This window comes from Onychomys torridus, chromosome 21, assembly GCF_903995425.1.
Source record: "Onychomys torridus chromosome 21, mOncTor1.1, whole genome shotgun sequence".
NCBI lineage: Eukaryota > Metazoa > Chordata > Mammalia > Rodentia > Cricetidae > Onychomys > Onychomys torridus.
In genome coordinates, this window is record NC_050463.1 from 21,071,593 (window position 1) to 21,082,255 (window position 10,663).

General features: G+C 55.9%; 1 protein-coding gene across 1 annotated transcript; it reads right to left on the bottom strand.

The window, feature by feature from the left end:
- Positions 1-920: 920 nt before the first annotated feature.
- Pkdcc (protein kinase domain containing, cytoplasmic) lies at positions 921-10,364 on the bottom strand. The gene is made up of 7 exons (XM_036171365.1): positions 9,701-10,364; positions 5,450-5,572; positions 4,680-4,951; positions 3,975-4,054; positions 3,647-3,751; positions 2,044-2,217; positions 921-1,819 (listed from the first exon to the last, which is right to left on the bottom strand). The coding sequence occupies exons 1-7, from the start codon at positions 10,337-10,339 to the stop codon at positions 1,734-1,736; spliced, it is 1,479 nt and encodes a 492-aa protein (XP_036027258.1). The 5' UTR covers positions 10,340-10,364; the 3' UTR covers positions 921-1,733.
- Positions 10,365-10,663: the final 299 nt, after the last annotated feature.

Consider the following 10,663-nt stretch of genomic DNA (forward strand, 5'->3'; position numbering starts at 1 on the left):
GGGGCAGGACTCACCCTTTCTGGGTGTGCCAACGCCTTTTCACTCCAGGCTGCAAATGTTTTCCCCTCAATTTCGCAGGACTAAGTGTGACCATTTCTGCTCCCAGAAAGGGGTTCTTGGGCAAGGCTCACGAGTTAGATGGAGAAACTGTCTACTGTCCCTTCAGGATGAATCTTTCTGAAAAGTTTTTATGCCTCCTTAGCTACTTGTACACTTAGAAAAAGGATATGTTCTCTAACTTTAACCTGTAACCTGGGTCGTCCCCTCACCTCCGGTTTACCATTTTTGCTTTGGGTATCCATACACCCCTGCTAGATTGTTCTTGCTAAATCCATAAACAATGAAGCTGGCTGTTCTATAGACCCTTCCTTCTCTCCACTCTCCACATATTTCTTGCTTACAGAAAGGCTCTAAAAAAAAAAAAAAAAAAAAAAGTGCCGATGAACTTGTGGTGGACAGTGGTGATACCGTCCATCTAGGGTGCACCAGGCAAAGCCAGTCTGCCTGGAGGCCGTCTGGCTACCTCCTCCATTCTCAACTATTTCTCCAGCAGTTCATTAAGATAGCCAGCATCCCACTATAAGGATGACACTCTTGGGTTGAGGCTTTGCACACAGACAACCAAAATGTGTTAAAATGAGACCCTCTTTGGGGGGAAGGGGTCGGCCCTCACGTCTTTGCTTAGAATTTGACATGGAGGTTCAAGCGGGAATTAGGACCATGGAGGAAGAGCCTGAAAACACACCATGGAGATTCCGCTTCTCAAAGGTTGTCAACCCCCATGAGACACATACCACTAGGCAGATGCACTAGAGAGACACACCTGGGGCTGAGTAAAGAGTTTCTCAAGAACTTGTGGCTGAGAGGAGTCTTTGTCCTGAAACATCATTTTATTAATTGATTATTATTATTATTAATTTTTTTTTTACAAAAATAAACAATTTAATGAACAAGAAGTACAAAAGCTTCCGGATATGCAAACTCCAGGAGGGACAGGGCCTGGTTTGGGCTGCTTGGTGGCTTTCACTGAAAGCAAATGAGGCAAAAAGGCTTCGATTCTACCCCCCCACCCCACCCCAGGTCCTGGCTCAAATGCAATCTGCTCCTCCACCCTGGTCTCTTGGCTCATATGGACGTGTGCGCACCACCGCCCATGACCCCTGGGCTGGCCTAGGAGCAACCTTTAGGGAGAGGCCAGAGACGGCCTTCCCAGGTACTGGTTCACTCAACAGCTTGGGCCTTCCCAGGTACTGGTTCACTCAACAGCTTGGAGCACCCCGCAGCTCCTCATGTGGCGCTGAGCTGAGAGAACACTCTGTGACTGATTGTCCCCAGGCAGCTCCTGCTCACTGTGGCTTATGTAGCAGTAGCAGCAGCAGCAGCAGTGTCCTGGCTACATTCTTAAACCATGAATGCAGTGATGGGGCTGCCCATGGAACTGTCCCAGTTAAGACTAGCCTGAGCCCCGCCTGCAGCCCAGAGCTCCGCAGAGGCAGTCAGCTCTCAACCAGTGGTTCTCAGGCTGGGAGCAACAGTCTCAGACCTAAGCTGGCAAACTCACATTTTTTTAAAAACAGTTTTGCATATTGCACGTTTGTCCTGGTCACGTCAGTCGATCTGGCTTATCTGCAGGGGTTCGCAGGGGATATGCAACATCTCAAGGGCAAGTCACTCCCAAAGCAGGCAAGCCCAGCTGGTAAAGACACCAGCTGGTCAGCTGAGCCCACAACCAGTCAACCAGGGGCCTTCACATATGTGGTCTTGCTGGCGTCAGGGACCACTTGGCTCCATCCCGTCTTAAAAAAGACCAGCTTCCGACCTAGGGGCAGAGATGAGAGGTTACAGGTCTGGGTAGTTTTCTCCTGGGAGGCAGGGCCGCTCACTATAAAGCGGCTGCCTTGAAGGACTCATATGCACATCTCTCTCACCATCTTTGCCTCCCCTCTGGCTTTTCTGAGTGTGTGTGTGTGGGGGCCCTCTACCTTTCGCATCCTTTGGAGCAGTGTGGCCGCTCCTCTGAGATACTCCCTCCCTCTGGCTCACCTGTCCAGGTGGTCTGGTTGGTAACCACAAAGGCGCGGCACTGAGCGTGGTTCTCGCAGACGTCGACGGCCTCAGCCAGGTTGAACACGGACAGGAGGCAGCCGCCATGGTGGTAAGATGGCCAGCAGCGATAGTCCTCCCGTGGGATGGTACTGTCTGGGATGCGCTGGTACTCTAAAGGAGGAAGGTGGGGGACCACTTGCCAGATGAAAGCCGATGTCTAGGCCAGCTCACCCTGCCTGGCAATGAAGACAGCCAGAGCTGCTCCAGCTCACCCGACAGCCCGGCACAGACTTGGATTTCAGGACATGGATAAACGGGGGCCCGTGTGGGCCAGGCACACACTCAGAGATGCCAGCTGTCTATGTCGGGCTCTGAGGTAGGGGACATTTTGAGACATTTAGAATAGGCTTCTCAAATATCATGGTGCACAATATTCCCATGCAGTATTATTAAAATGCAGATTCTGATTTGGGGAAGGCCTGGGGTAGGGCCTAAGGATTCTTGACTAGATTCCAATCTTACCCATATGTTGTAAGGGGTCAGGGCCCCTCAGACATACTTGGTCCTGACTTTGGGGAGAAGCCAGCTAAGCTTCCAGGACAGGCCTGGGACCCCAGAAAAGGAGTTTTAAGGTTAAGAGGCATGTGGAATAACACAAAACACCACAATTCAGGGTTCAAGTGTTTGAGAAGGGTTGAGGTCTCCCTGCGGCACAGAGCCCCAGTGGGCCAGCTGGCGTAGAGGCTTCTACATGAGGCTGAGAGGTAAGCCTCTGGCTCCCTGGGCTTTCCCACTGCCCTGGGAGCCCCAGTTGCTGACTGATAAGGCAGAAGCCCTGGGCCTCTGGCCACCCCACCCTCCTGCCTCCTTCTCCTGCCAGGGACTAGACCAAAGTCCACGCAGGGTTGCCTGTGATTTATGGCCCCATAAATGGAGTCCTCGGGGACAGAGCCAGCCATTGTTCACCTCGTTAAACTTTATTTACAGGGCTAACAAGGGCTCCCCCACCCCTAAGGCTGGCCAGGCCTCCTTGAAAACAGAGGCTGCCCACCCCTTGCCCCCCTGCCAACCACCGCTAAACCCTAAGGCTTCCGTAGGGGGACCACTGCCTGTAACAGTAGCTGTAATTCTCCCCATCCCTGGGAGAAGTGGCTTCTTGGCTGGCTTCAGAGTCGGCTGCCCCCTCCTCCAGCTGCCCTCCGAGCAGAGGAAAGAAAGAGAAGCAAATGTGTATTGTGTTCCAGCTGCGTAATAGGAACTGCGCTAATTGCTTTTACACACCTTGCAGGCTCTTTAATCCCCATTGGAATTTTGTTAGGTGAATTATTTCGAACCCAATTCATGGATGAGGAAAATGAGGTGCCAGGGGTAAGTCACACATCCGGCTCATGGAGGGGTTGGAAGCCATTCATAGAAAAGGCAGAATGCTAGCTGGTCTAGCTCAGGCAGAGATGGGACTTCAAAGTAAAAGCTCCACTGTCTATGTGACCCTCACGTGAGCCCCGAGAGTGGCCTTTGGAGACAAGAGTCTCTGGAGGGGTAAGCCATAGCCCAGTGGGTGGACGTCACTCACCCCCGGGTCCCCGAGGTGGCCACTCACCTGCACTGCTGCTTGTGGAGTTCTGCAGGTATTGCCCACTCCGGTACAGATGCAGCACCGTCTCCAGCTGGGCCAGGGTCTCATCCACCCCCCAGGTGAGCTCTCCTGCAAAGCACAGTATAGTTATCATGATATACCGGGGCCCCTGTTCCTTCCCACAGCCAGCAGGGCTTGGGCCAAAGCCTGGTGGCTAGGGAGGGCCCTTACCCCAGAATGTTGTCTTAGAAAATAATGGGTCCCAGACTTTGCACTGCCCAGGGCCATTCTTGTCCCCGTTTCTGATAGGGCGGTGACAGGTAAAGGGAAGCAGATGGGTCCTGAGGCTTACCTGTGGCGTTGACGATGGTATCCAGCAGAGGCCGGAGGGCCGGAGGGGCGCTATGGGGCAGGAGGTATGTGAAGAAGAATCTGTGGCAGAGAGGGGACAGGGGCTCAAGAGCTCAGCCTTTGGAGACATGTCCTTCCCTTGCACTTTCACTAGGAATAGACTTCAGTGTGGTCCCACAGCCTGAATCCTCACACAGGGACCAGACATGTCCACATTATCCCAGGGTCTCAACTCAGCCTGGAAACATGGGATTGGGCCCAGCTGTGACTGCAGCTAACTTCAGACCACACTGGGACCGGAGGTCCTTTTCTCCACCCTTCCTCATCTTCCAGCCCACACTGTCCTCTGTTTGACCCCAGCAGTGGCTCAACCCCACAGTTGGGGCTTCTCAGCCATGAGGAGCTTTGTAAAGGTCAAGAGCGAGGCTGGAGAAAGGGACACGCTAGTTCTGGCGGCCCAAGGCCCCGAATGTGACGCTATTTTAAGAAGCTTCCAGCTGCCCCTCTGACCTAGCTCTCCTTAGAGCGGTCTATTTTTAGCGTTAGAGCCACATTCTCTCATGACCCCCCCCCCCCCCCCCCCCCCCCCCGTGGTGGTTTCCACTGGTCAAGGTTATTCTCCGGGGTTGGCCTTCTGGCCCTCATGGGGCTCTTGCCCTGTCAACCCCCCTCCTTGGCTGGACCTCCCAAAACATAGGGTCATCACCTGTAGGCATTGTAGAGGTTCCGTTTCTCATTCATACCCTCACACCAGCCCTGGGCCGAGCAGGGCAGGGTGAAGTTCCTGGCTGGAAACTCAAGGGTGCAATCGGCAACACTAGTGCACGGCGTCTCCTCCACGCGAGCATCATCCAGGTCCGTCACCTTCAGCTCCCCATCCACTAGCACGAACTGCCGAGGGCGGAAGTCAAGGAGAGTCACTGAGCCCAGAGGGGAGTGGGCTAGGTGGTGGAGCAGGCGGCCGAGGCTGAGGCAGATCTGAGGGTAGACAGACAGACAGACACACAGGTTGGTTGGGTCAGGCCTCCTGGACTCACAGGCTCTGGACTGAGCTTGGAGATGGGCCTCTCTCTTTGTCAGGTCCCCAGGGCAGCACAAAGGCTGAGGGGCCAGGGACTTGGAAAGGTCGCTGATCTTCAAGTGACCCTTGGCTGGACTAACCATGCCCGTGGCATGGCTTAGGAGTGAGACAGCCGTAGGAGTGTGGGCATGCACACCCATGCTGTGGTGAGTATGGAGAAAAGCAAGAACTGTGAACAGCAGGATTCTCTATCCTGGTCTCCGGCTCTGCCTTGCCCTTTGGCCCCTGGCTGAGGCAGCCAGCGTGCGTGCGTGCGTGCGTGCGTGCGTGCGTGTGTGTGTGTGTGTGTGTGTGTGTGCGTGTGTGTGCTCCTTCCTCCCTCTCTGGCTGAGAAGTCGAGGCTGCTCTGGAAGGTTGCCTTCTAAGAACTGTTCCAACAAAGAGCCCAGACTTACTCGGAATCGGTCCTCCCAGGACGTCTGCAACAGCTGGATCATTTCCACAGGGGCGCCCAGCTCTGTGATGGTGGTCAGTGTGTCCGGGATGTCCTCACTGTCCTGGTAGCAATAGCCATAGAGCTAGGGGAAATCCAGAGCAGGTCATTAGGTCACAGGGTAGAGGCAGGGACAGAGAAAGATTGGACCATCAGATGCCCCACCCTCTGCCCTTGAGACCATCCCTTTGTCTTTGTTTTAGCTCAAGCTGGTGGAGAATGATGCTTCCTGGGAAGTTTGGCCTCTCTTCCCAAAGCCACAGTTTCTTCTGGTTTGGCGGCTCATCAGTCCCTCACCTCTTGTTACTCATGGAGGTGGGCAGGCTTGGCCACCATGTACCAGGCAGTGTGCTAAACGTACTATGTGCATCATCTTAGTTTTAAAATTTAACTTACTATTATTGTGGGCATGTATGGTGTGTGTGTTGAGGTCAGAGGGGACGTGTCAGGAGTCAATTTTCTCCTTCCTCCGTGGGTTCTAGGGAGTGAGCTCGCTCGGGCCTTCAGGCTTGGTGGCACACGCTTTTACCGATCCATCTCACCAGTCTTTCAAGTCTCACAATCACCCTGGTGGCACGTGGCTACCTACTATCATGATGTCTGATCTTGGGTGGGGAAATTGTCTCAAGAGAGGTTGGTTATGTTGCTTAAATGGGTCATCAGGCTAACAAACGCAGGAGCCAGGATTCAACCGGATGTCACCACAGTTCCACAATCTGGGTCCTCTGCTAGTCCACGGGCCAGCAAATGATGATCTGATACCACCCTCCCCTACGCCAATCTGTGCGGCTTTCTCTACCATCTCAACTTTCCAAAGCACAGAGGGACACCTGAATGAGTCACATAAATGGGAGACACGGGGAACAGCAGTTCTCAGGGAAGGTCTGTTTGGGAGTGTATGATCATAAGTTGCTGAATACTTCATCTCTCACCCAGGGGACGGCTCCTGGTATCCCCACCCCCACCCCCCAGCTGGCCAGGAAAAAGCACAGGGGAAATATCCTTCCCATTAACATCCACACCAGCATGCTCCTAGGGAGACCTGCTTCTCCACGTTTCTCCCCACACACTGCGGAGTCTGGCTTACAATGGGCTCCAAACAGCCAGAACCCTATGGAGCATGAGCACAAAGACTGAGTTGTCCAAGCCATACAAGGGAAAGCGAAGATCTCTGTGGTGGAGGGTTGAGATGGAGGACAGGGAGCCCATGGCCTAAAGATGCCGGTATGCAGCAGCTTCCCACGCCAGCATCCTTGCCCTCCCCAGCTGCCCTGCTTGCCCTAAACATCCACTCTTGTTACAGGAGTCCCAACCCTGTCTCACCAGAGAGGCTAGACCAGTGTTGCCTGAGGCTAGACCAGTGTTAGTCTACCAGGTTACCTGGGTTGTGACACGAGGGGCCAGGGGCTGTCCTAGGTACCCCCTTTCTTCTCTCTCCTTCTATACCCCTAATCAGCCCAGGGAGGCCCCGGACTCAGGATGGGCTCTGGGGAAGGTAAAGAGAGCAACCCTGGGGCCTGGTTCTCATTTTCTTGCTCCAGTCTGAGCCTTTGTGGGAAACTTCTGAAGGTTATTAAACACCCGGAGGTCGTTAAATGCACCGTTAACGAGGTATTAATCAACACTCCTCAGGAAAAAATAAAAAGACACCATTACCCCCCCCCCCCACACACACACACCACAAAGCATGAGGCTGAGCACTACAGTTACATCTTTTGTTCTTTGGGGAAGAGAAATACACTCTAGCATGGTCAGAATCTGTGGCCCAGGCAGGCCTGGGGGCCCATCTGAGGCCTGAGATCCTAGGATGATGGGAGAGAGAGAGAGAGAGAGAGAGAGAGAGAGAGAGAGAGAGGATTCTTGTGCCCTTTGACCCTGGGCTACAGAGGTATCTATCCTAAGAGGAGAGTGTATGTGGAGGATAAAGAGGGACCAAAAGACTGAAAGGTCCCCAGGCGGTGCTCTGGTGGCCAGAGTCTGTGCTGGGAAGAGCACAGTGGGCCCCTGATGCTGTCTTGTGTTCGTTCATTAGTAGAGCCCACAGCCTAACTTTAGGCTGTCTGGAGACGGGGAAGTGGTGTCAGGAGCCTGGCAGGCTTGAGAAAGACCTCCAGCTCCTCCCTGCTCAGCACACAGTCAAACGGTTTTGAAATTTTAAATGATTAGGAGGTATTAACACAACGTGATTTGTAGTTCCTGGCACATAGCTCTGGGGGGTCTCTTGAGCAGAAAGACCCACGACAGGCTGTGTTGGCTACAGACGCAGCGTAACTGAAGAAGAAGCCAGAAGAACAGGCCTGGGGGTCAGAGAGTAAGTGGGGGTGCTCACCCCCAAAGCGGTCCCTGAGACACAATAGGAACTTCCGTTTTCCCCTAGGACCCCTATTACTTTTATTCTAGAGGTTCTAGCTCCACCCTCAGATTGGGGGAAATCACAACCAATTCCAAGAGACGCCACGCTGTTGATGGTGTGGGTGGAATGTGTCCCCTTGCAATGTCTTGTCTTTCTCTGGTGCCCTCATTCCTGGAGGGGACATTACAGAGAAGGACCTGTCTGTGGGTCGGGTGGGCAGCTAGCTGGAGACTTGTTGAAATGCTTGGTGAGGCCAGTGAGGTAGGAATCCCTGAGGCATAGGAAAGCCCACTGAATGCCAAAGCTGCCCCCCCGAGAAAGGGCCTTGAACAATTAATGAACACTGAAGGTCCTGCTAAGTTACTCAAGGCCTTTCCATCTCTTCAGAATCTGGCTGGCACCACAGGGTTTCCAGAAAGTTCCCAAGAACCCAGAAGAGGAAAAGAAAACAAGATCCTCCCAGTTAGAATGGCCACGTAACCAGCTGCTCTCTCCCTGAAGTCAGAGTCAGCCATACAGCCAGACGTAAACACACACCCGGGGTAGCTGCCTGGGACCAGTGCAGGGCCTGAAACCTTGATAGAACTTGTCACAGGGGTCAGAATTGGCAGGGAGTTATGTCCTAGGGAGACTTGGAGCCACCAGGAGTACAAGTAGCCTTCTGGCCTCTTCTATTCTATGTGGCCCACAGATCCCTCCAGGCCTGGGGCCCCTTTCTTCACACTACTGTGGAAAGAAAGGATGGACTGCTGGGTTTCTGGTCAGTTCTTTGAGTGCAGAAAGGTGAATCTGAGGGGGTGTGAGGTGGGTGGTGTGGGCAGGATTCACAGCCTGGGAGTCTGCACACACCTATGTCACTTGGCTAAGAGTAGCCAGGGGTCCTTTTTCAGGCAGCCCAGACATATGCAGAGGGAACAGTCTGTCTTATCCCAGGGAGAGTCAAGGCAGAGCCCCCAGAGAGGGGAAGGGGGCTGTGTTTGGACGGTGCTGGCATTGTGAAGGCTGGTTCTAAGTCTTGGAGGGATGGGGGATTGGGAGGTAGGGGTCTCATCCTTCCTGCCTGTGTTCCCAGTGAACAGGGACACAGAGTCTCTTACTAGGAAGGTATGCATCTGGCTTTTTGAATCTTCTAGTCTCTTGGCTAAGCACATTCAGGACTGTGGCACTCAGACTGGCAGACCTTGAGTCTTCTGGCCTAAGACCCAGAGGCTTCCCTTGAGCTTCAGCTGGACCCAGCTGAAGTCCCAGAGAAGCCCGTGGTCACTTCTGGGCAAGGCTGTGTATTTTCTGGCCTCCTTTATCCCTTCCAATGACCTGTGAGCGGAGTGAGGGATGAGCGAGCGACTCTCTGAGAATCTAGTCAGACACATGGTCTCTTTTCAGCCCTTCCCAACCCCATCGAGTATGGTTTAACACCATCTCCAAAGCCAGACACCTCACTGGACTTTGAAAGAAGTGGGGTTCAGGTTCTACCAATATGGGGGATCCTGTTACTGCAGCTGGGAGCTGACTGAAGCTGAATGGTGCAAGTTGGACTTGAGGTCACTATGACTGGAGATAATACTCTGGTGTTCAACCTCCAGTTTCAGCCAGCCGCAGGGTTCGATGTGGTCATAACTGCCCTACCACCTCTTTGGGACCCTTCTTGCCCCTGTCTCTGTCTTTAAGGGATGTGTGTTAAGTTGGGTAGAGTGTTTTACCCAAAGGGTGAGAGGCAGGCAGGGTGTTGCTCAGTAATGCTCTAATCTGGGTTCTGCACGGAGCTGCAACCGGGACACAGTCTTTGACGCCTCGTGACTTACTCTGTAAGACCAAGAGTGACAAGCCATTCCCCCTCATCCCGGAACCCCGCTCTCGTACCTGCAGCACGTTGGGGTGCCGCAGCCGCTCCAGCAGCACCATCTCCTTGAGCAGCTTGTGGGCCGCCAGGCGATAGCAACCCCTTCGCGCCCCGAACTCGCGCACGCAGCTGCCCAGATCGTGGCCGCTGAAGTCCACTGCTTTCAGCGCCACCGCGGCGCCGCCGGGCAGGCGGACCCGGTACACAGCCTTAGTGTAGCCTGAGCCCACGTACTGCGCGCCAGACACGTTGCGGAGCGCGGCGCAGCCCAAGCGCGGGCCCGGGCCGGGGGAACCCGGGCCGGGAGCAGGGGGCCAGCCCGGAGCGCCGTCGGGCGGGGACCCGGCCCGCGGGGGCCGGGGACGCTGCAGGCCCGGCCCTCCCGGAGCCAGGTCCATCAGGCGCCTCCGCTCCGGCCGGCCGGCTCCCGGCCCGGGGCCCCCGCGGGAATAGCGCTGCACCTCCTCGTAGCGCGCCCGGATCTGCCGGGCCAGCTCTCCACGGCCCCCGCGACGGCCCGGGCCCGGGGCTGCCGAGGTTCCCGGGGACTGGCCTGGCCGCGGAGGCTCCGAGCCCGGTGCGAAGAGCACGTTGAGAACGGAGCCCAGCAGGAAGGAGGCGCAGAAACCCGCGGCCACGGCCGCCCGCCGGCGCCGCATCGCTCCCCTCCCCCTCGGCCGGCCGCGCGCGGCTCCCCGGCCCCGGCCCCGGCCCCGGCCCTGGGCGGCTCAGGCTCCGAGGCGACTCCGCTTCGCGCCGCGCCGGCCCCCTGCCCAGCCCGCGCGCATGGCCCGGGCAGCCCCGACCCCGGCCCCCGGCGGGCGGCACATCGGCCTGACACTTGCCTCCCTCCCGCCCTGCCCCCGCCGCTTATAAGGCCCGGAGCCACCCCCCCCCACCTCCCACCCCACCCCACCGCGCGCGCCCGCCCCTCCGCCAGCGCCTCCCAGCGCCCGGCCGAGCCCGTCCTCGGCGCCGCCCCC